This window comes from Ctenocephalides felis, unplaced genomic scaffold (genome assembly GCF_003426905.1).
Source record: "Ctenocephalides felis isolate EL2017-DRISC unplaced genomic scaffold, ASM342690v1 CF-g0.4_SCAFFOLD_01886, whole genome shotgun sequence".
Taxonomy (NCBI): domain Eukaryota; kingdom Metazoa; phylum Arthropoda; class Insecta; order Siphonaptera; family Pulicidae; genus Ctenocephalides; species Ctenocephalides felis.
The window spans coordinates 169,670,641-169,697,761 of NW_020538040.1; the positions used below are offsets into that span (position 1 = coordinate 169,670,641).

A 27,121-nucleotide genomic window follows, 5' to 3' on the forward strand; every position below is an offset into this window, starting at 1 on the left:
TTAACGATTGTATATTGGCAAAGCGTCTTTTTAAGGCCACATTAGAGCAATTAACTCTATGGTATTAATTCATTTTTTTAAATAAAGAATTTCATATATTTGTGACAGTAGTCAAATAAAAAACAAATAATTTATTTCGCACTTAAAGACTAAGCGACGAAACATGCAGTTGAATAAATTATAAAACTAATTTAGACATTTACATGTCGAAGCTTGAATGTAATCTTGCACGTTAAATAAAATCTACATTATTATCTTGGATAATGACATAGTAGAATTTGAGTAATAAAAAATGGTTCTACCATTTTTTATACATAATTTTATTATACATTTTTTGTTTTAAAACCGTTTGTTTATTTAGTGTGCTCGATCAAACGAGAGAATTAAGGGGCAAAACTAGTGTGATTTTTTCAAAAAATTTTCAATTTTTCTATTATTCAATAGGTTATACCTTTAAAAATAACATAATAAAATTTAAATCGATATCTTAAATAGTTTTTGAATTACAGCCATTTAAAGAGTATATATATATAGTATATAGTATAACGATCATTTAATCTTTAAAGGCGTTTTTCTCGAAACAGCATTTTCCGAATTTGTTGCAGCGATTACTCAAAAACAAATGATCCGATCACTATCAAATTTTTTTTACATGTTCTATATATAATTTTCCGTAAAATGAACTATCGATTTTTTGATCGGATCAAAAATCGAATTTTGGCAGTCCAAAAACGACCAAAATTTTGGGTAAAATTCGACTTTTTTTTTAAAAACGCCGTCATTTTGCCAATTTTTGATTTTTTTTCTTTATCGTAGTTCATTTTACAGATAATATTATCTAGTTTAACAAAATTTTTTTTTTTAAATTTCATCCACGTAGAAGGCCGGAATCACTGCAGCAGTGAAGGACCTTTTTTTTGTCGCACCGTTGGAGATCGACGATAACTTAAAAAATATTTAATTTTTTTCTTCAAAAATTTTACTATGTATTCTTAAAACATGTATAAATATATTCCTAAAATTTTGAAATGATTGATAAAGTAGTTTTTTTTAAATAAATTCTCAAAAATCACCTTTTTTTAGGCGGTTACACTAGTTGTGCCCCTTAATGTCGATAAGATCAACTTATTAAAGTAGACGTGGATTAAATCTTCCCATATGTAAAATCAATCCAGTGGGATTGTGTCGAACAAAGTATAGGAAAGGACGATCTAGTCTCAATCGGGGTGCTCGTCCGTTGCCTTCGGGATTGCGCGCCTGTCGTGGTCTCAGCGCCAATGGCAGATACAGGTAACTGGGATCGTGAACAGGATCGTGGAAAGCTCGCTGGTAATCTCTCGGTTCGTCTGCTGTGCGAGCTTTGATCAGAGCTTCGTCGACCGATCGATTTGCTTCTTCGTAACGACGTAGAGCTTCTCTATATAACCTCTGTTTTTCTTCCTCCTCGACTTCTCTGTTGGATCTAAATATAATTTAGAAGTTTAATTCTAAAATTCCCGAAATATCACATAATAATATGTAAAAGTATGTTATAACTAGTGGGTATTGGTATTTTGCTTTGAAGCAAGTTACATGAACTTCCCGACTTAATCAATAAACTAGCTGGTATTGGTATTTTGCCTTGAGGCAAGTTACATGAACTTCCCGACTTAATCAATAAACTAGCTGGTATTGGTATTTTGCCTTGAGGCAAGTTACATGAACTTCCCGAAATGTATAAATAATTGCTTTAATTAATAAAAAAAAAATTAACTTATGAGTGATTAAAAGTATTCCGAGTGGATTTATTACATATAACGAACACGTTAACTCGAAGTATTTTCTAAAAGCAAATTTTCAAAAATCAACAATTTTTATAATTGAACCAGTTTCCGTAGGGCTTTAATGATTTAGTATGTTCATTAAGACTAAGTACTCTTGTTATACCAAGTAAATCGTCTAATTTTAATTTTAACAAACGTCCAAAAACTACTGATTTTCTCAAACTTTGATGATTTTTTTTAATTAAACTACTTGTCGTAAAGCCGTACTATTTCAGTAAGTTCTATAAGAATCAGTAAGTTCCATAACAATCGGCTCAAATTGTTTTTTCAACAGTTAATTACATGAAAACGGCTCGGTAAACTTTCACCTAAAACTAATCAGTATCATTCCCAACTAATATTTTTCGAACAGTTTTTGATTTTTCAACATCGATTTGGTAGTATGAGCTTAAATGTGGACGAAAAGTTTAACACTTTTTTTTCAATTTACAATGAAATGGCTTGGCAGATCGTCGCACAAAACTGACAAACGATAGTCCTCATTGAGATACATCAAATTTTTAAATTTCTGAAATCGGTTCAGACGTTTTTGAGCAAACGTTTAAAAAAGGTCTAATTTTGACAAATGCCAAAAAAACGATACTAATTTTGCAAACTTTGAAGAATTTTTAAAACTAAACGACTTGTCGTAGGGCCGTAATATTTTAGTATGATCTATAAGACTATGGTATCTACCGTCAAAAAAAAAATCATAAAAATCGCCGAATTTTTTTTTACCACTTTATTACAAGAAAACGGCCCGGCTGATCTTTACCAAAAACAAATAGCACGATTCCCAACCAATATCTTTCGAACAGTTTTTGAGTTTTCAAAATCGATTCAGCATTGCGGGTTAAAACGTGGACGAAAAATGTTTCACTTTTATGCAATTTACAAAGGAACGGCTTTGCTGATCATCGCGCAAAATTGATAAACGCTAGTCTTCATCGAGATACATCGAATGGCTTTCAAATTTTTGAAATCTGCACAGCCGTTTTTGAGAAAACGTCGATTTAGGGCAAAAAATCTGTTCACATACACATACACAAACACACATATACTTTTTCCGAATTTGGTCTCATTCGATTCAGAATGCTTGAAACGTCGAGAAAACATAAAATTAGCGAAACGGATTTTTTTATGAAAACAAACTTCTCCTTCGGGAAGTTAATAATGTGTAAAAAATCAGTATACCTATATCCTGAAGCCGGATAGAATTCCGTATGATGGAAATCGCCCACTGTATCTTCTCCACACGTTGTAAACGTATTAACTTGCAACATATCAGAGAAGTACAGATCTTTTGTCATGCCATTAAGACCGCGTAAATCTGCCTCATCTGGGTTGAATAACGTATCGAGACCCATTCGTTGAAGGGCGGTTGTAGCGTTTATAATGGAGCGATGAGAGAACCTTGGTATTTGAGCTTCCAGTCCTGGTCTTTCAAGTAAACATTGCATTAAACTAGACCATGCCTTGTCCTTGTACGATGTGTTGATGAGCCTTCTCTCAAGGCTTTCCAAGTTATCTCCCGGTGCAACTTGTCCTTGTTGTCCTGGTATCACAAATATTGTGCTGACTATTTTGTCTGGTCCGCCTATAGATATGGCTGTAGCATCTAATGACGCATCATAACCAGCGTAGAATCCTGAGCGATAAACAACAGCTGGTATAGGTACGAGTTTTCGTTGTCTGCTAGAAGGAAGTACCATGAAGAACATTTCACCATCTCTTTCCCGTGATGACCCAAGTGTGCAGTCAGTCTAAATTAACAATAAATCATTAAATTAATTTGTTTGATTATTTATATAATTCTTGTTAATTTCAAATACATTACCTGGAATATATTTGCTGATAGGGCTGCCAATGGCGGTCTTAGTGTAATCACATTTGATTTCAAATATTCTGGAATTTTGTCCCATGTTTGTCGTTTCACAAGAAGATTTGTTCTTCTTCTCACAATATCATTAATTACATTATAATTTACTTCCTCTACATGTCCGCCATAAAACTGTTGTGCTCTTTGTTTATAGAAGCCAAGTAGTTTTACTTTTGTTCTATCACTAAACAACTCTCTGACAAATGCAGATGTGGCAACACCAGACCTTTTATTAACTTCTATAGATTCAGTAACGTTTTTAAATACTAAATGAGGATTGAAAGTCACCATATCATCTAATTTCAGTATTTCATTCATTTCTTCTGATGTTGCTCCTCTCGCACCCATAAACATCATAGCCAACAAGGATGTTACTGCAAATGGTGAAATTACCAAGCCGCGCGATGTACTAATACCTTTATTTGTCACAGCTTGCCAATATTTGAAAGCTAGTTCATTGCACAGATCCGCAAATTCACTTATATCTTCACTTAAGCCAGCGGTACTCTCAAGAAGTCCTAAATTTTCTTTAGGAGAGGAACTGAATCGAATGGGTTCTGCTCCAGTATCTTCATTAACAATCTGAGGTGAAATTGGGCTATCAGTTGTTTGATAAACAAATTGTATATTTTCTATTTTTGTCGGGGTTGATATGGACGTTGTTTGCGCAGGTACTTTGGTAGTTTCACTTTGAAGGGCATTTATTGTAGTTACTATTTTCCATTTTTCATCTTCTGCGTAAGAAGAGTCATCATTCGTTTTAACTGTAGTTAAACTTAATGTCTGATCATTAGCAAAGGTTTGTGAATCGGTTTTATTCTTTTCGCTTTCTGTGATCAATATGTCTGACGTATCTGCTTGTAAGTCAACTGATGCAGGCTTAGATGAAATTATTTCAATATTATCTGTGATAGTTGTAGGATTGGCATCATTCGAGTTTTCTTGAACTTTAATTGTTTGTTGGAATTCCGGCTGAACGGTACTTTCAAATGTAGTATAAGGTGTATTTTGAGCTTCTTGAACTATATTTTTAATTTCAGTTGTAATCTGATTATCTGTATTTACAGTTGTAGTTGATTGTATATTTTCTGGTTGAGAAACAAGTAGCTCTTTTTGAGTGGTAGAATATTCATTTACATTTTGTTCATTTGTTGCGTATTCATCAGCTATTGTTGAAGCTATAATTTTATCTGAAGTGTTTTCGGATAAATAAGCAGAAGTAGATTGTGATTTAATAACAGTTTCTGTTGATTTTTCCGTTTCTATAGGATCATGAGTTTTATGATCAATTGTCGAAATTTGTTGTGCATCATCTACTGTCGAAGAACTATCGGGAGAATACGTGTCGTATAATGTTGATTGTTCATTTAAACCTTGCTCTGTATTTATTTCATCACTAACAATTGTTTTTGTAGTTGTGCTAAGTTCTACTGTTTTGTCGTTTATATAACCTAGTGATGTTTGTTCAGAATTAGTAGTTGAATATTCTTTATCTATAGTAGCTGAACCATATACTGCTTGATTGTTTTCTGTAGTATAATCAATCTCACCTGCATTAATAATAAATTTAGTTGTACCAATTTCTTCAGTCTCAACTGTAGTTTTTTCTTCGTCAGCATTTTTGTTATTAGGTTTTATAACATGTTCGTGCGTATTATCTTCATTATTATTTTTAATATTGTTAAAATCGCTAATAAATGTTGCGTTCGCTTCTGTTAGGAAGAGCTCTGGGTTGTTCTTCTCATATTCAGTTGTGATTCTAGGATTTGATTTCATACTTGTCGTATCAGAGTTTTTAACACCTTCCGTTGTTGATGAAAGTTTACTCTCAATATTTATTTTTATATCACTAATGGTGCTCACGTCTTCATTTTTGGACTCATTTTGTATATTGTCCTGGGGGTACGATTCATTTGTAACCTTGTTGAATTGTGACTCAATAGGATTTGTTGCATTTAATTCAGTTTTTATTTTTTGTGCATTTTGATGAATTTTATTGCTGTTGATTTGAGTACTTGAGTTCAATTTGAGGTGGTAGGTAGATGATTCTATAGGAATGATACTTGACAATTTATAGTTAGTGTTGTACGTATTCGCATAAATTGTGCTAGGTTTTTTATTTTCGCCTTTATTATTTTTTACTCTTTCGGTTGTAGCTTTTATTATTATTATGCTGCTGTCACTATCTTGTGATACTGAAGAATGATCTACAAAGTTATCGGCTTTTGATGTAGAAGTTTCAATATACTTAGTTGTATCATGCCTATTTAGTTTTGATGGTTGTGTCGTGAAATATTTTTGTGTTGTAGTTCCAATTCTGGTACCAAATCCTTGATATTGATCGGGATTTGCAGGATATTCTTCTGAAGATGTGAGTAGCGGTTTATGAGTTTGTTGTTTGTTTTGCAAATCATCATAAACTTCGTCATTTAATTTGTTTTTGATAGGTTTCTGAGATGTTGATGTATGCGAATAAGTAGTGGTGTCTATAATTCTTGTAGGGGTGTAATTTGGTGCTTTATGACTTACTGGATAGTTTTCTTCACTAGATTGTGAATCGTATGGATAGGAATCTTCAGTACTCGAAGATTCTGATGAATGATACTCATTATATTGTGGTTTGGTGTGCGGTCTTCCTGCTTCCATTGATACAGAAGACGTTTCTTTAACAACAGAGGTTTCATATGTGATTTGATCGTCGTTATTTTCTTGGATTTTAGAGGGAGCTTTTTGTGTAGTGATTTCACTATGTAGAATCAAAGGTACTGAAGTATCAGATGAATCATCTGACACCTGTGATATAACATTTGATAATGATTCTTGAAGAGACAGTATCAGCGAATCGCTTTCTGGTCTTGTACTTAGTGATTCATCATTCACGTTAGTAAACATTGATCCCATTATATCCGATAACGAATATGGTTTTAAAGTTGATACATCGTCAACATATTGTGTAACTGGAGTATCTTGATTTGAAGGTGTAGTGAAAACTTCGCTCTTAATTTGCTCGTCTTCTTTAGCAATCTCCGTATTTTCAGTGACACTAGATATTTTTGTATTTATGGTCGTCGTTGGAGTTTCCTTTATTTGATCATAATCTTTTACTTTGTCTGTTGTTTGCTGTTCGGTGTATAAATTAGTGGAAGCAGAGTCTGTGACCTGTTCATAAGCTGTACTCAATTTGCTATCGTCAGATTCATCTAATACAGCAATCGTCGAAGGGTTTGCGAATTCTGTGACTTTATTTATTTCTTTAGTAATAGGACTCTCCGTCGATTTTTCTGTCAACGTACTACTTGTTTGAGTTAAATATAATTGATCTGAATCGGTTTTTGTTTGTAAGACTTCATCATATTGGGTAGTTGGTATTTTGTTTGTAGTATATGTCGATGATTGGCCATTGGATGTTTCTTTAGCGGATGTTACATCATCATTATTAGTAGTTTTATAGTAATCGTAGTACGAAAATGTTGATCCTTGTTGTTCTTCGGTGTAATCATTTTCTAAGGATCCAGCATGAATTATAAATTCTTCTTTGGGCGTAGATTCATTAATATCTTGATAAGACGTTACTGTGGTAAATTTGGAAGTGTTTGAATCATCTTCCTGTGTTTGATCTATATTTTCCGTACTGGCTATTTTAGGGTTTTGTATATTTTCGGTACTCGATTCTCCAAATGTAGTTTGTATTTTATCACCATCATCTTTAGTTGTATTTATCTTTAATATATCAAAAATGGCTGGTATCGTATACAGTTGCTGACTAGTGGAGTATAATTCTTCAAAATTATGATATGGCTGCTTGGTATATAAGCTTTCAGTGCGACTGTCGGTCGTAAATGTCGTGCCCAATTTATGTGATTGGGTAGCCTCAGTTTTGATGATTTCATCAGACTCAGTATTCTGTGCCATATCTGAAAAAGTATTATCAGTGGGAGATGTTGATGTATACATTGTAGGCGCAGCTTTTGTTTGGGAATCGTATTCATTTGTGGTTAGCTTTAGTGAAATTGAATCAATTACTGTAGGCGCAATCTTACTTTCTTCAGCTAAACCATCCGGCTTAGTTTGTGAAATGTTATTTTGGATGTTACTATCAGGAGACTTATCTAGAATTTCAGGCTCTACAATGTTATTTACTGTGGTAGATTCAGATATAATATTTAGTACTGATGGCGCTGTCGAGATTGGAATATCTTTAACATGATCTACTTCTGATGATATGTTCTTATGAAGAGGTTTAATAATATCAACGCTGTATAATGAAGGTTTTGAGTTATTATCAAAAATTACTTCTTGAGACGGAAGACTTGAAGTTATCTCTTTGTCATTTTCTTGTATTGTGGGATCTCTGTTGGTTTCTGATGTCTTAATTTCTATAGATGATTCTGATGATGGTTTTGTATATTCTATTGTATAGAATAATTTATCGTCTAATGTGTCTTCCTTCTGTTCGTCTGTTACAGTCGGTGCATTCGATGAAGATTGATGTTTTTCTGATAATAGATTCAGTGGCTTTAATGTAGTTGCAGTGTCTAAGGGCTTAATTGTTATGAATGCTACATTGTTATCATCCAAGATTGTAGATAACGTTTCTTGTTTATTAGCATTTTCAATATTGACTTTCTCGTAAACTATTGGCTCGTTTGGCTTTTTAGTAAGTTCATTTAACTTATATGTGGATGATGAATATTTTTCGGTCGTTCCTGTATATGAAATCAGAGTATAGTTTTTAGTATCTTCTTTAAGATCTGATTCAGCTGAAACAGGCTTACTAAATGGTTCTTCCTTAGTCGTTGCGGAAATTGTATACGATTCTGCTGATTCGTTTTGTTGAGTTTTATCCGTGATGGGCTCTCGGCTTTCGGCAGGTTGCTCATTTGTGCTATTGCTCTTTAAAGTGACGGTGTCGACTACTTCTGTTTCTGGTGTCATTATAACTTGTGGATGTTTCTCTGGAATTATATCACCGCCAGTATTTCCAAAAATCGCCGGCAGGATCATACTCCATGTCGCGGAAACATCAGGTGTATCTAGCATTGGCTTGGTTAAGGTAGTTTGTTTTTTCTGTTGTTCCATTTCGCCTTTCATAACACTTTGGATATTTGCGACAACGTCTTTTACGCGAAGTTCCGGGGATTGAGGAATACTTAACATATCGGCAGTGTCGGCCAGGGTTTGGTCATCACTGTAAAGTGCTGCATCTCCATCACCGCCAGCTATAATGCCTTGGATTTCATCTAAAGTCATTAGTCGTTTTACCAGATCGCCAGTGTCGTCGAAGGTGTAGAACTCATAACGATCGGGGTTTAGGAGATTAATTGGACTTGCCACCTGTGAATTAATACCAGGCCTAGGGACAGGTTTTCCAGCCGCATCCGCGAAGTACGTTTTGCTTCCACTGCCATCATCCATTATTACCGAGACTGACGTTACAACACTGAAAATAAAAATAAAAAATAATTACAATTTTTAATCATTAATAATTAACTATTAATTAAAATGTTAAATGTGGATGTACTTGAATAATGGGGTAGTCAATTTTGAAGATATTTTCATTATAAAAAAATGTGACTTTATTAAACATTAATTATTAACATCTATATATTCGTATTATATTAAGTATCTCTTAAGAATAAAGTTATTTAATAATACAAATTTAATGCTGTGTTAAGAACTGTTCACGTACAGCTTGTCAGTCAGGTGTAATTTCTCGTTGAATTCAATAAAGTTTGAAAGCGCATAATGGGACTAATACATAAAATAATATTGTCCTGATTCAAATTTAATATTATACATCAAATTTAAAATAACTACTGAAATTTTATATATTTTTATATACTTATTTTTCTATTTATATTGAATTTTTCTAATGATATAAAAGTTTTTGGTTCTATTTACAAATTAAAATGAAGCGAAATAATCGATTTTCCACTTTTTTTTTATCTATTATACTTGTAGTTCAAAACCCAACGGTATGTATAATTTCAACAAACATGAACAATCAAATTGTGTGTTTTGATTCATTTCTTTGTTAGATTGATGTGCGTTCTAACGTTACCGGATTAATTTAAAAAAAATTGAATTGATTTCTTTTCAAAGAAAATTGATAAAACGCTTCTTCCACGTGACTATGCAATAAAGGTGTCGTATTTAATTTTTGTGTTTATATATAAAGAATAAAAGATGAAAGCGAAGATTGGTTTAAAATTAACACACATAAGTATAACAGTTAGTTATTAATTGTATTATTTTTTCTGGCTTTGGAAGTATCAAGAATTTAAAATATACACGCGAAAAAGTAAAATTATATGTAATATTATTTTTATGTTCCAGTTAGTGTATGTATTCTCAATTATTGAAAAATATATTCTTTTTAATTCAGAATTGTCCTTGGAAGTAACAATATTGCTTTCAGTTTAAATTTGTCCTTGTATGTGTCAATATTGTTTTGAAACATCGGAAATTAAACAAATGAAAAAAATGTTATCGTTTAATAACCGCACAAATAATTTTTTTCATAAATAATTATTAATTCTACTTATTTTACAACTTATTTTCAACTGTAATTAGTGATAATATTTTGAACCATTTTTAGGATAATAGGTATATAAAACTCCCAAAAATAAATTAGCAATTAACTATTGACGGTAAAAAAATATTTAAATGCGTCATAAATTCACAAAAATATATCATAAAATATTAGAAAATGTATCTATATATCAATAGATTGGAATGCAGAGATAAAGCTTTAATTTCAGTTTTAAATAAACTACGAGCTTTTAGGTTTGCCTTATTTTTTGTTTTTCACTTACTAATGGTTATTCCAGCAAAAATTCTTGATATAATAAATATTATTTGATATTTTCATTCAAAGTAGATATATGATGAATGGAAATCTATATAATTATTATGAATTGAATTAGTAAATTTAGTCAATTACATTGAGTTATTTCTTGTTCCGCTCATTAACTTTAAGCATGTAATTTAGACGAGTACAACTTGTACTCAGATGCATAATATCAAGGTTATTGTTATATGCAGAAAAGACATTTTTAAAAGCAAAAAAATTCAAAATATGACCGTATGTGTATATGACTATATATAATTATAATTGAGGATATTTATGCAATTAGTCAGCATTTGAAATATGATCTTTAACCGATCTTTTTTCGATTAGCAAAGTATTGTTATATTCAATTTAAAATGCAAAAAAAATGTTCTAGTAAGCGAGCTTTATAGGTTTTAGAATTTTATAGTGTACATCGTTTTAATTTTGCAATATTTTTATTGTCAATTTTTGAGCAAGAATCGTGATAAAATCTTAAGATGCATTAACTACTTACATATAAAAGATTAAGGAAGTCATGGCTCCTTGATCTAGCAAAATAACAACCAAAGAATCTCACTTAAGAAATTTTTTTAACGTTATTTATCTAGTATTGATGGGTTATATTAAATAATAATAATATAAAAAGAAAGAATTTGTAATTGGTTTTAAATGTAGCAAGTGTTTTATGTTGAAGAGCAATCATTAATAAATGGACTTTAAGATTTTATCTAGACATCCTACTTGTAAATATATTTTTATAAAACTAATTCACAAAAACCTTATATTACAGAATCTTAAAAAATGCAAGGATCTGTAGTTTTCAAAATAATAGAGAATATGTACTTGGTGACAATTACGAGATTTGGCCACTTGGTGAGTTTTATTAATAGATTAAATTCATTATCTCAAAAACATTTAAAGTATGAAATTTTTTAACGATATCGTTTTAAAGTAGAAGCCATAAAATGTGTCATGAGTCATCATCTTGAATCTTATTACGTCGCAATCAGAATATAAATGGTAATGTAGGAATATTCATAACGAAATTATTTTGTTTTGCCGGTAGATTTTTTGGTTTTGAGCTTTTTTATTTAGTTTATGATACCTGAATATAATTCTTATGTATACGTTATTTAATTATTTTATAAGTTGTAATGTTATTTGTAAGTTATATTCAGTAGTTTATTTATATAACCTTCATAAAAGTTTACAAATTAAAGTAATAGATATTACATAATTGTTGATGAATATTTCTCACAAAATACCAGATCATGGTATCATTGTAAAAAAATGAAAATTTTTATTAAAAGCTCATGAAATTTTTATTAAAATTCCTTTAAAATTTGAAAAAACATATTGCATTTGTTTGCTTGATGGCTATCTTTATGCAGCCTATAGGATAAGAGACAGGTGCCAAATTTTAGAAAAATAGCCAAAAATCATATTTTCATAATTATGAGTTAATTGGGAATTTTACAGAACATAGTTGGATAGTTGCTTGTGAATTAGTTTATTTGGTTTAGACAGTGTAGTTATTAAAAGTCAAATTGGACCTTTGTGTCCCGCCCTACCCTATGTAAAAATTATTGTCGAAAAATTGATATAGAACATTAAATAGAATAGGTTATACAAAGTATCTACGTAAAATGAAGAAGTATGTAAGAAACCAATTTGTATAATATAGAACATTGAGGGGCTGATTCTGCCGTAAAATAGACCAATGTTTTCATATAAAGTGGTACTAAAAACTGTCAAAATTCTATGTGGTTGCTGCGGAGTCGGGCGTTTTAGATAGAAAATCTAACCTAGAAAACGCACAAATGACAAAAAAAGGTGTTACCATAACTAGATATTTGAGATATGGCTTGATGGCATATGAGCGAAGTTGCATTTTATGTCTAAAACGCCTGTTTCCATAGCAAATACATGGCATTTTGACAGTATTTAGTAGCATTTTGTATGAAAACTGGAACGTAACATAGACTTGCATAACATGGGTCTATTTTACGTCAGAATCGGCTTATGAATATAATAGGACATAAAATAAAAATGTTGCAAGTGGCTAAATGCTGTAGCGAGGCCTATAATAAATAAACTACCTAGTTTAGCGTGAAATTTAGGTTAGGCGAATTGGAATAAAAATCATTTCCCTCATGGCAATTTAAGCGCTTAATTAGAAATTAAAATTGCCCATTACGATTTATGTCCGTTTCCCATGTGGCGGGAATGCAATATTTGTGTTTATGAACACAAAACAGTTATGTTTTAAGTTGAGTGTGTCCATTGAACCATTGCATCAAGCGACCACGGCATTCAAATAACAATCTCGTTTGTAGCAGGATGCTCTCGGCTTGTACCTAATATTTTTACACGCACGAATTCATTCTAAATCCGACGTTACGTTAACTAGTTAACATTATCAGTTTTATTTCTTAGCGATTCAGACGATTCCGTTTGTTTGAATGGACACGAGGAATTTATTGTTTTTGTCAAATTTCTGGCGAAACATTTTTACAGTTTCATTTTAGAGTTGATATTTATTTAGATATATGAGTAGCATCGACGTGCTCGAGAAGATACTATATAATGTCAGAAAAAAATTCATATGGGCTTTGGTAAGATCCCGGATTTCCCCCTTGTGTCCCGGCAATATTTGTCCCGGATTTTGTCTCAGATTGTCCTGGGTCTTCGAAAAATATAGGTTTAAATTTAATCTTTGCAATTACTTGATAATAAAATTAAAACTACACTTCAAATATTTGAAAATGAGAGTGAGAATGAGAGTATATATAGCATATAATCGAAATTTTGAAAATGAGAGTGAGAATGAGAGTATATATAGCATATAATCGAACAGTAAAGTACTTACTAGAAGCTCGTAATTTTGATTTAAAAAGAAATTAATTCATTAATGTAATATTTTTCATATTCTTAAATAGTATTTTTATTTTAAAATTATATTTAAATTATTTAGCAGACTTACCCCCCCTCCCCATCATCACTAAAAATAAAAAAGACAGCAGTCCCGGTTTTGACTTAAAAAAATATGGCCATCTTAGCTTTGATAACTTCATTAGATGATTTAATTAAAAATCTATTTTTGACAAAATTCCTGAAAAAACTATGTTTTATGCGACACATATGTCTGACATGGCCCTATATTAAAACTTCGTTTTTCTTCTATCAAATGGCGTATGTCAGACATATGGCTGGCATGGCTCATGTAGAACTTTTTATCGTCAGACACATATGAGTGACATGGCGATCAACGTGTTAATGAAAAGATAGAATATTTTTAAATAAGTTACATATCATTTTTTTCATTGAACTTAAGAGGGTATTGTAGTGTAGAGACATGAATTTTAGGCCATTTTTAAATCATTGTAAAAAAGAGGTAACTAATTTTTTTACTGTCATTTTTTTATATTGTATTTATCAATGTTACAAGAGTACAGAAAAAAGTAAAAACAAAAAAAAATAACAATTTTGAAAAATTAGCAGTTGCTGAAGTGGGGAATTCTCTAATAGTTGAACTTTTAAAATATGAAACAAAAGATCGATTTTTTTTGAATTTCTACACTAGAATACTCCCTTAATATAAATTACAAGCTATCGTAGAAGACATTTAGCAATTTGTATGATTCATCAATAAGAATGAAAATAAAAAGATGAGCATTAAGAGTCTACTCATAAGTGGTTCACTATTAATAAGTACGAGATAATATCACATCTAAATTAAATCTAACTTTCATTTAAACTAAAAGTGCATATAAAATATGTTTAATTATCATACTAGGTACTATTCGATTTCAATTTGAAATGATAAGAATATTCAATAATTATTAATATATAATTAGTAACGATAAGATATGGTTAAAAGTAGATGAGAAAGAAAGTAAAATTATTATAAAAAAACATATATGGCTGGACGTTTACGAGATCAATAAAAAAGTAAATAAATTTATGTATGTTATTTAGCTTACGATTAGTCAGACATTTTTATTTTAAAGGGAATTATTCATTCACATGTAGGGCATGTACATTTATATTACAAAATACCGAAAATAATTTTTATTTCATTTATTCAAGATTTTTTACCATCATTAAGTGTATTTTATTCAATCTTGAAATACCAATTTTATATATAAGAGCTTTTGAACAAGGATATGGACCAATAGTTTTTAAAATTACAGGATAAATCCTGATGATGGCACGTGTCTAGATGCTGAGATTTTTGTTCAGAAAGGATACATAAAATAATTTGTTGAATAATCTAGGATTCTTCTATTAAATATATTTACGTATATTAATTCAATTACTCATTTATTATTAACTTTCCAAAGAAAAAAAGTACGTTTTTGCCAGAAAATCCAATTTGCTAATGTTAGGTTTTCTCAATGTTTCAACTCATTCTGAATGGTTTGACTTCAAAATTGGGAAAATTATGTGAGGTAAAAGCCGTTTTAAAAATATAAAAAACTATTAGATTAAATTCGATAAGAATTTACATTGATTAGGTTTGTGCGATGATCGGCCCGGCTGTTTCTTTATTTATGTTTTTGTCAACGTTTTTGGCCAAAAATCCTGAAGCGATTTTAAAAATTCAAAATCTTTTTGAAAGGATTTAATAGGAAATCGATAGTGCTGAATAGTATCTGAAAATTAATTGTTGCAACTTTTTGTTTACTTTGTTACCATTTAACTGAATCTTTGCATAGAGATAGAGTCTATGATCTAAATTATCTTCTTAATAAATTATAGGTTTTTGAAAATGATTGGATGTAAAATAGTATTAAAATTTTGGATAATAAGCCAGCCATACTAATTGGAAATCGCATTAATTTGTTTTTAATGAAAAGCGAAAATGATTATTTTCGAAATAAACATTTGAAAATTTTGTCGTCAAGATTTTAAAACTAGCCAAGTCTCAATTCTTATTAATTAATTTGATGACATATTTTTATATAATTTTAGTACAATTTTCAAGTATATTAACTTTTTTTACACAGTACAGGGATTTGATCCGAGTACCCCAAGTATGTATCCATTCCACCAATTCCTTAATGATTATTTAATTTTATTATTTAATTTTTATTTTTATTTGAATTTAATTAATTAATCATTTTTATTGAATTTGTGCTTTGTTATTAATAAAAGACTTTTATGATTATAAGAAATTACTAATAATAGTATGAATTTTAAATATTGTACGGATCCTGATCATGATTTTGTTTGATATATTTCTCACCAGGATAATTGGCCTTGATGCGTCGATAAAAAAAATAATTTCTTTAATCATCATATAAATCTTTTATAGAAAACGAATGAAATCCTGATGATGTAAAAGTGATTTGCTCCATTATTATCTGAATTATTTGAAAAAGTCGATGTAATATGCATATAGGTTCGGAAACAAACAAAAAAAACCGTTAGAAAAATATTTATCGATGCGCGGCGTCCAATGTTAACGGAATTTTAATTTTGTCGAACAGGTGTACAAAAAACAGGTTTCATTTATTAAGATGTGATTCTGATATTACGAATGAGATCGGACAATTTTGTCAGCTAACAGCGTTTATCGCGCGCTAACGCGTTTTTGATTACATACTACGGAAAAAAGGCAACTTTTTATTGTCTTATTAAAAGTCTAGTGTTAAACAATAAATCAGACGGTAATCTCTTCATTGGAAAATCGTACGAACGATTACACAACTTTTTATTTAAATAATACGGTTTTTGTTTAATTCTAAAATGACCATTAACGCAATAATAATAATTTGGACGGTTATTTATTTTTCAAACATAATTTCTTTGATATATAGACGACTTGATTTAGTAATTTCGCCGATTAATCAAAACGAATTTATTAATTTAAAAAAAATCTAAAAACATTATCAATAGTTTTAATACAAAAATAAACTAGAAATAAGTGGCATTTTACCTTAACACAATGCAAGATCCATGAAATTTTCGATGTACTAAAATATATCATCAAATTAATTAATAAGAATTGAGACTTGGCTAGTTTTAAAATCGTGACGAGAAAATTTTTAACTAGTAATACTGAAGAATAGGATATTAAAATATTAACAAAAATATATAAAAAATAATATGTTGGAAAATTATTGAATAAAATTCGATGTAAAAAGTATAAGAAATAGAAATGTTGTAAATGGCTAAATGATATAGCATAAAGGTCAATAAAAATAGTATATAATAAACTGAAATAAACTATATATAACATAATAATTAATTTTAATCTAATGATTTAATGATATCAAATTAAAAATACGCATTTTTGCTTACTCTTACTTTTATTATTAATATTACTAATACTGTGACTATTTTTTTACGTATTTGGTTTGCTATTTATTTATAACAAATTAAAAAATTTGTTTGGCATTTACATATTTCAAGTATGATTAAGCATTTATTTATTAATAAAATTATTTATGATTCATATTGAAAGTTATGTACGTATTTGAATTTAAATAAATAAAAAAATTATAAATATGGAAATAAAGTACAAAAAAATATAAGTAAGTATTTTTACTTATTTTTACGAAATTGATCATAAATATAATTATTATTTGGATTTATGGTTCAGATTTGCTAGAATAAAGTTGTACACATAGCACATAAATTTTGAAATATTTAAGTTGAAAAATGTTTTTTCTTGATTTTATATTGAAATATCAGTTGCGTAAACAAAAAAATTATGAAAGGATTAATAGAGACTAATACTGATGAATTGTGAACAAGAATTATGCAATTAAGCTAATATAGAGACCATCAACCTGTAACTCAGAACATAAGAGATTTCATAACTTTTAAAGAAAATTATGCGAATAAATATTTCTAAAATAAAGCAAAAACTCCTAAGAAGTAAAAAAGAGCATTATCAGGACATCAGAGATTTCATAACTTTTAAAGAAAATTATGCGAATAAATATTTCTAGAATAAGACAAAAACTCCGAAGAACTAAAAAAGAGCATTATCTCACTGACTTGCCTTCTCCAGAATACCAGTTGATCGATTAACTTTAACCGTTTTTTCCAAGTCATAACTTTGTATTTCATATATCTCCTGGTAATTATATTTTCTTTTCAGTTTACATAAACATTGTCAATCAGTTTTATTTACCAGCAAATCGTAATGTCGAAAGTAAATGAAATTTCGTTGTGCAACATTGATTTGTGTGATAAGTAAATGTGTGTTCAGGAATTATCGTGTGTCAGAATGTTTGAAATGTCAAAGAAATTAACGTCAACTCGTCTAGATATTTATTTACTTTCATTTGAATAAAAATGAAATGATTCGACTGTCCCTTTTCTTATAGAGAAATAATGCTCAAGATTGTTGACTGCATCGAAAGTGCTCTGGTCTAGTAATCCAGTTGAAGACGAGCGTACAGTTGTAATGCAAAATATTATTGTAAAAGCTGCAACTGAAAGTGATCGAGTTCGATAAACGATTATTATTTATTGAAATTAATTAACATTATATAAAAATATATTTTAGTCATATATTCTAAAGCACTTTTAATAGACTACAGTATAACAAAACAATTTTTAGGAAATTTCTCTACGGTTGCACAAAAGACTATTTAATAAAAGCTCTTTCATGTCATTTTTGTTTAAATCAGCTTCGGTAAGGTATTTTTGTAATCTAGAATATACATTTTTGATCGCATGAAACAATCCAAAAATGAAGTGTCCAAAGGTATCTTAACAGGTTACTGTTAATTCTATTAAATTTGAAAAGTTTATTAGTGTAAAAGGGAAATATAGATTGATGTACAGTCTTAAATTCTAATCATTTTTTTACCCTAAAAACAATGAATATATTTTGATAAAATTATATTCCTTTTATATTCATTAAATTAATCTGTGGTATGTAGCTTATATAATTTTGCAATTTTTTCTTATGTGAGAGGGCGTCTACGTGGCTAAGTGGTAGAAACTTTGCACTTGTAACCAATAGTTCCAGGTTTTCTACCTGGAACAGCTTGATATCAAGCAGTAGTAATATTGGTTTTTACTTGAAAATATAGATCTAAAATATGTTTACAATTTGAAATAACCCGACTTTAGGTTACTTGATAGCCCTATAGCCTTTTTCTGTTTCTATATGGTAAGCACGATATACAATTTTTTGACCTGAGAAGCTTAATCTTTGTTCTGTTTTGTTCCGTAAGATTTATGAGTTTTCATTGTATTTTCTTGTATAATGCATAAAGAGTTGAGGAAATTAATTATTCAAACATAATGGATTTTCAAAACAAATATTCTAAATTTCTTAGCTATATGATGTTACCTTTTACACCCAAAAAGAAAACATTTGATTCACAACTAGTAAAATATCACTAATCACAACTTGCTACTCGACATTCATACTATAGTATCAAATATCATTTAATACAATTCTATACTGTCTTTTATTAAATTTTCATTAAGTTATAGTAATCGCAAAAGATTCGAATATGAAAGTTTATATATATATATCTTTACGTTTCAAAGGTTTCTGAACATTTTGGCAGACCTTGGAAAATGTGGATGTGTGGAACACGGATTAACCGATTTAAATTATTCAAAAAACATTCGATTCTTATTAATAGGGAAACGTGCTTAATAGTGTGTGGCAAGGGCAGGTCTAGCCGTTTCGAAGATTAGGAGCAAAAAGTGCCAAATATCATAATTCAGTTTTTGAGAAACCGGAACGTCCGATTAGAAAAATTCAAAAAATATTTCATTTGTATTGTCAAAATGAAGAACTGATCAAATTTTTGTAAGGCAGATCTAGCGGTTTTCAAGATCCAATGAAAAAAGTAAAAAAAGCCATTTGGGGGTCGAAAATGATCATTAGACATATGGACATCAAATTATCAGATATTTTATAAAGATTTTAATAATAAATGCAAATTTTGTTTATATTTCTATGGGTTTCGTAGCTATGTTTATGCGTTAAACTACGACGCGGCGCTTACGCGCTTCGATATTTTGTTTCTAAAACAGTTTCGCAGCGCGATTGCTTTGAAAAAAGTTAAAAAAAAATGTTTTTGTCATTTTTGTCAAAAAATTTTAAATTCTGAAAGATATTTTTAAAAAAATAATTTTTGGTACGGGAAGTTCCAGCAATTTGCCTTGATTACCACGCACCACCAATTTTTTATTTGAATTACGATTTGTCTATTACGGAGATATTTAGTAATGTTTTTGTTATTGTTAGTAGATAGGTGTTTTGAAAGAGGACCGGACCCTCTATTACTATTACTCTACTAATCTATTTTTATGATAAAAAGGTGAGCACTTACCAATGTATGGCCTACTAATTAAGTGTATATATATATTAATATTAGTTTACGAGTATCTTGATTAAATTTACAATTATTCCTAGAATGTCGAAAATCTTTCTCACATGGCAAGCGAGCATGCAAGAAGAGATGAATTGCATGAAATTGTAAGTAGGGAATTTCTCGCGTAATAGTTGTTCCGAATCTGTAGATTTTATCGTGTACTAGAACTTTTTTCAATTGATTTGTTTACGGCGGATTTAATTATTGAACAGTTATTTAATTGTCGTAATAGCGTCGACGAAATATTTTCGCTATCGCTTCCTAGTAGCTTCCACCGTAACAACGCGATGCGAGTGGATATTAATTAAGATTTGTCTCGAAACATTAGCGGCGTTCTAACGGTGTAAAACGATGTTGTGTCATATATTTTGAAACTATGTCATTTATGTCTTCGTATTATAATTACAGGGCCCTCGTTGCTGAGTTAATGTTTCCGCAAAACGACTCGTTATTAACACACGGCGAAATAATCCGGTGCAACTTAATGGCCATTTACCAGACGAGGAGAATTTCATTTTACGATTTGGTTAGTTTTATATTTATACACATGTATATATATATATATATATATATATATATATATAGGCATATATACATTTCTACATATATACACAAATTCACACACAGTATATGATGTATTTTAAATATTTGATGTCGAGTTTATCAGATGAAAAGGTCATCTAATTAAATGACAACAGTTATTTAGGTAATGGATATTCGTTATTTTTGAATACTTGTATACTTGTGTTCTCTGAGAGAAAAATTCAATAAATCATAGCAAATTTTAAAAATGAAGATGAGTAAGAATAAATATTTTTAGAGTTATTATTAAAATTAGAGGGTTGTGTTGAGTAGCGCACTTGAGATTTTTTTTAACTCTGTTTTATTTAGCAATTAGAAATACATAATACAGACATAGACATACATACAAAAAGATTCTAAAGGCCATTAATCTTCTTATGCCAAATGGTTGAGTAATGTCACCTATTGATGGTCCAGTTTGCTTTCGTATTTTTCTATTACTTCTTTACACTTGAGAAGTTTGAGGAAGAAGTTTGATTTCGTTAAAAAATCTGATTTGTAAACTTTGTGTTTATTTAACGTTTCAATTCATTCTGAATCGTTTTATACCAAAAAGTTTGTGAATATATGTGAGCCAAAATTTGACCACTCGTCTACGTTTTAAAAAGAATGACTGATGTGAGTTAAAAAATTTGAATGCCATTTCTTGAATGTCGATAAGGTTTCGCATTGATTAGTTTTGATAGGCAATCGGTCCAGTCGATTTCTTCAGAATAAGCAGAAATGTGCAAAATATTGTCCACCTTTTTGTAAAAAATCCTGAACTCATTTTGAAAATTTAAAACTGCTCAAAATATATCAGATGGAAATCGTGATTTAAATTATTGGTAAAGATTGGACGGTCTGTTTTTTCGTAAAATAAGTCGTTAATTTTTTGACTATTTTCTTAAATTGTGTAATATTATGTGTAACAGATCTACAAAATGTAGTTTAATGAAAAAATTCAACAATGTTCTTGATAAGAGATTGTGTCAAAATTTCAAAATTTTATCGTCACACTTTTAAAAGCTGCTAAATCTCAAATCTTATTGATTAAGTCTATTATTTACACATAATGGGAAGTGTAGAGAAATTATTATTTCGAATGAAAAACAAAATGTTTCACCAATCAAATTTCTATTGCATGTCTTTGAAATTACAAACATATCAAATATCGAGGTAAATTGTTTAAATTTCATCGAAATTCATAAAATAATCATTTAAATAACATAACTATTGTTTTATAGTATATTATTATATGGATTTTTTTAACTTAAGGGTGGAGCCTGCTTTAGAAGCTTCAAAAATCGCTTTTTTGAGGAATTTTTAGGGAAGGAAATAAATATTTAATTGAAACGAAACTTTCAGGTTTTATTGTTATACAGATCAACATTTTTCTCATTTTTTTTTCATTAAAATATATGTCATAATGTGCCGGGTACAAGCATTTTGTCGATGCGTCACGAGCGAGCAGGCGGGAAAGATACAAGTCACAATTTTCATTCGAAACAAAAAAATCGAAACAGATATATATTTTCAATAGTATTAGATTCTAGTTGAACCTAAAAAATTTAGAAATAAATGAAAAATTTACCAATTTTTCGCAACTTAAAAAAACATGTTTCTTGATACAAAATTTAGATTGTTTAAAAAAGTGGGTTAACTATAACTTCTTTTTAAGTTTTTTAAGGATCAACTAGATAGAATTTAATTTTGAATACAATGAATTTGTCTCGTTTTGATAGGACGTTTAGTTTTTTTTTTCTATCTTTCCCACCAATTAGGTAAATTTTTCTTTGTTTCTTTTTTTTTAATTTTTGAACCGCAATCAGAACCTAATAGTTTTATAAGCTGTTGTGCTAATTTTGACTTAATACTAGTCTGTTTGACAGATGGCAACCCAAGCAGTTGTCACATCTCTGTTTGATAAATTATTATTACAATTTCTGTAATAGGGCGACTATGGTGCAGCAATGCCGGGTGAGGGCTATTTTCACTTGGAAACATATTGCACGGCATATAGGTAAAATCGAAAAAATGAAAAACCGATAAATCGCGCGTCGAAGTTTTCGTTCCGCTCCTATACCTGCTTGAAGCTTGCTCACTATTTCTTCTGTAATTCCGAAAATAATTTGAAATACTTAATTGAAAATATTTTGTATATGGTAATAAAAACATATCATGGTCCACATCTACCAAAATAAATATGTACATAGATTTTAAAAATAATTTTGCTAAAGATAAACGATTCCTATACATTGAAAACTAATCATACAAAATATCTATCAATTATTTTTTTTAAAATAAAACATCAGTAGAATATCTTCCCACTTTTCTCTTGATCAACTGGTAACTCTGAGTGATCATGGTAATGTTCACGGTTGTTAACGACAAACATTCGAGGTGGCTGGTAGCGCTGGAAGGCGCTTGACCCGCGCCACTCAGTCACTCCGTCCGTACGGTGACTAATTAATTTACAAATTATTTCAGTAATTGTTTTATATGCTTTGATGATGATTATATATTAGTTCCTGATAATTACATTTTTCTCCGCATGTACATATATGCTGCTATGGCCATGAAAAATTCCACCGCGTTTTGGATACAAATCGTAAAGAAAAGGTACCATTCACATAATTTGTGATTTATGGTGAAGTAGAGGAAGACCGCGTTAAATATTTAATATTATATTGTGCAATGAGATTTTTTTTAACGGATGTAACGGATGAGTTTCATAAAAATATTTAATTATATATTTCATTTTATTTTTCTGGAAAAAACTTCAATTCTTTCTAAAAAATATATTTATTAAATTTTTAAATATTTTCTACGTTTTGAGATTATAAAAAGTCTCCTCAAACATTTATACACTTTTTTAATTACTTAAAAAAAATCCTTTATTACCTTTAAATTATTGAAATCCAATTTTTTTATACATGGTTTTAACTTCTCGTAGGGTAAGTTATAGTAATCGCAAAAAAATCGATAATGAAAATTTTTATATATCGTTACTTTTCAAGGGTTTCTGAATATTTTGGCATACCTTAGAAAAAATGGATGTATGTGTATGTGTGTGCGGATACAAATTTTCGTCACAATTTCGGGAACACGGATCAACCGCTTTGAATAATTCAAAAAACATTTAATTCATATTGATAAGTAGACTTGCTGATTAGTTTTTGGCAAAGGCAGGTCTTGCCGTTCCGAAGATCCGGGGCAAAAAGTACCAAAAACCGTAACTCAGTTCGGATGCTCAGTTTTTAAGAAAACGGAGCATCCAATTTTAATAATTCAAAAAACATTTTGAACTTGTATTGACAAGATGAAAAACTGATTAAATTTTTGGGGAGGCAAGTCCAGCGGTTAAAGACTCTCTATAAAAATAAGTTAAAAAAATGTCATTTAGCGGTCAAAAATGTTTATTGGACATATGTACATCAAATTATCAGATATTTTATAGAGATTTTAATAAAGTGTACACATTTTGTATAAATTGTTTTGGGCTCCGTACCAAGATTTTTAATTACGGTACGGGAAGTTCCAGCAATTTGCCTTAAGACACAATGCATTGCACCCCACTAGTTAAGTTTGTAATTAGTACAAATTTGTGAACAAAATTAAAAAATTCAAGATCTTGGGTAATTTCATTAACAAAATAGTCAATACATATTAAAAGTTTTAAAGTAGTTCTACTATCTTTTACAGTTATCTTTTACAAATGGGATTACTTTAGGCTTCGCCCGATATCAGGCAGCTTTTATGTCAAATTTCCACTTGAGATTATAGATCTCAATATAATTTCAAGTGGAAATTGCCTTTCGTGGGCAACATTCAGTCATATGATAAGCTAAAGACGTAACAGCTAATATAAAAAATGCACACATAGGAGAATAGTAAACCGATGGATTGTCTCTCATGAAAAATTAGGTTAAATTTTCAACAAACAGCTTATAGGACATGTAAGGTTAAATAGTTTTGGTAGCTGTTGAAACAATATAAAAAAAATTTAGGCATCATCAAATGCGAATATCTTTCGAAAAAACAAACTACAATGTCAATGTATTGATGATGCCGTAAGATAAGAACCATAAATTCAGAAATTTATTTCACTTACGTATTTTCGAATGACAAATATTGAAATATTTATTTACCAGACAAAAGCATTTCTTACAAGTTTTATTGGTGTCTTCTCAAGTGACAAATTATATAAGCAAAATTATATAAGAATGCAAGTGATTGAAATTTAATATTTTTACAAGATCGATGCTTCTTGATGGTTTCTTCTTGGTTTATGCAGAGACTGCAATACTGTTGTGACGTATCAATTGTCAAGGAATAATTTGGGTTCGGCAATAATACCATCTCAACAACATATAACAATTTTCTCACAAACTGCAATCCACTCATTCTTCATATCTGCCATTGGCTCTTCTACTTTGTATCGGTTATTCCCCTTACAATGTCGAAACTGAAGGAAAATATTGTTCTGTGTGACAAATCTATTATTTCTCTTGAACTTGGCGTCTAAATCAACTTCCTCATATTGTGAATAGTAAGTCCCGTCATCTGGACAACATAACTGTACGGAAAACCGTGTGACATCGCCCGTGAGCAAACAAAATCGAAATGTAAAGAATCAATAGCCATTACCATCATCATCGATGCACATCAGGGGTGGACAACCGTTTATAAGAATAATGATAATTTTTAATTACATTTTACTATTTTTAATTATCTTCAAATTATCCTTAATTTCATTTTCGTCGTAAGTTTTTTTTGTCTATTTGGTGAATGTAGTTCGTTCTGAAATCATTTTAATTTGATCATTAAAAAAATCTCCAAAGAGAGATGGTACTGAAGAATTTATCAAAAATTTGTATAACTTTCTGGAATTTTTTCCAATTTCAAAATGTTAAATATAATTTGTTGAGGTAATAATAATTCTACTGAAAATTTAAGAATACTTTAATGAGATTCTTAAGACTAATAAATGTATTGCTTAGTGGTTGATACGTTTCTTTAGAGTACAGCCTAAATTAAAAAAATCTAAATATGAGTTCTAAAAACGTTATTAGTATTTTAAAAAAATATATGATCGTTTCTTGTTTTTTTCTGGGTCCTGCGAATAGTCACAACTGTCTTTATAAAATTATAAAAGGTAAAGATATAAAAAAAAACATTTTTTTGTATTGTAAAAGATTTATCAATTTACTGATGGATGGATGGAAGTAGGAAATGCTATATCGATAAAAAATTTAATACCGGTATATTTCGGTACTTTTTTATTTTAAAACCGGAATACCGGTATAAAACCGGTATTTTTATTGTCTCAAACAAATGTAATCAAAATGAAAGTTACTAGAGAATATATAAATATTAGTTTAATGACTAGTGAGACAATAATATGACATTTATTTATCCTATAGAATCGCTTAAAGATATAGCTGTTTGTGCCATTATGGAGTTTAAGGATAAATTTGTTCCGAGAAATTTAAACTTGAGTGTAATATGTATCAAATAGCGCTTATGTAAAAATACCGAAAATACCGGTTTTTAAGTTAAATATCGGTATTAATACCGCCGAAAAATCGGGAGTTATACCGGTATATCGGTATACCGATGTACCGGTATTGCATTCCCTTGACGGAAGGGTGTTTTAATTGATACATATAATTTTTATAGAATATTTTTATTCTATAAAAGTCAATTTGATAAAAAAAGATATAAGATTTAAAATCCACAATAAATGTGGACCAAGGTATTACCAAACAATGCATATTATATGAATATTGTAATGGAGAGGCAAATAATCATATATAACTTAGCATTTACCATTATTATGAGAGCAGTTAAAGGAATTTTTTAGTACTCTCTTTCAATCCAACCAGTAATATTTACAAGTATTCTGTTTGTAGTCACAATATTGGGTATCAATTTTTCTTTACTCGCGAGGCAGATGGATTCTAATTCAAATGCATGGTAAATTTAATCGAATTTATATTTATAATCGATTATCAATATCGAAGCTAGAGTTTTCCTCCGTTAGCTGTGGTATAGATGTGGGCATTGCTAAAAATCGAGCCGTTTGTGGACTCACAATCAGTCCATGTATGCAGGAATGCACACACTCTGGTGCAAGTTGACAGAGAGGCGACGGGATGAGGCTAAAATATGTGTGCTTGCAATTATCGGTTTCATGAAACGCATAAAAGACTTACCTCAAATATTTGCCGGCGATTCACTGAATACATTAGTATCGCGCGGACGTGTAAAAGGATAGTTTAAATAAAGCCCGAGCGCATATAAAATGTGTTTAATGCGAATGGCAGACAATAATACTGTCCAGTGTACACATCGAAGCCAGATCGCTAATATTGACAATAGACGCTAATGTGCATTATTTATTTATATTAAGACTTCAATGAAAAGCCACCATGGCATTATTCCGGTTGACAAAGAACCGATTTCGGGAATTTAAATTGCTTGCACGCTGCAGGAGGCTCGAATGAAATAAATTGACTTAACTGTTTTTGATAAGCACGACGAATATTTTTTACGAGTGTTGCATTTTAAGAAGTATAAATCTTTTGTATAATCACACCAATTTTTATAATTTGCGGACTACAGCTAATGAGGAGCCATAAAACCTCAGGAAATTTTTGAGTATTTTGAAATCTATGAATATTTTTTT

General features: G+C 29.9%; 1 protein-coding gene across 1 annotated transcript; it reads right to left on the minus strand.

Annotated features, from left to right (window-relative positions):
- Positions 1–1,128: 1,128 nt before the first annotated feature.
- LOC113376243 (serine-rich adhesin for platelets-like) lies at positions 1,129–9,240 on the minus strand. The gene is made up of 4 exons (XM_026616151.1): positions 9,203–9,240; positions 3,640–9,121; positions 2,997–3,565; positions 1,129–1,462 (listed from the first exon to the last, which is right to left on the minus strand). Exons 1-4 carry the CDS (start codon positions 9,238–9,240, stop codon positions 1,129–1,131), a joined length of 6,423 nt encoding a protein of 2,140 aa, XP_026471936.1.
- Between the last annotated feature and the right edge of the window lie 17,881 nt (positions 9,241–27,121).

Coding starts and splice junctions, on each gene's coding strand:
- LOC113376243 (XM_026616151.1), bottom strand. CDS start 9,240: ATGAAAATATCTTCAAAATTGACTACCCCATTATTCAA. Junction 9,122..9,202: donor TTGACTACCCCATTATTCAA/GTACATCCACAT, acceptor TTTTATTTTCAG/TGTTGTAACGTCAGTCTCGG. Junction 3,566..3,639: donor TATCAGCAAATATATTCCAG/GTAATGTATTTG, acceptor TTGTTAATTTAG/ACTGACTGCACACTTGGGTC.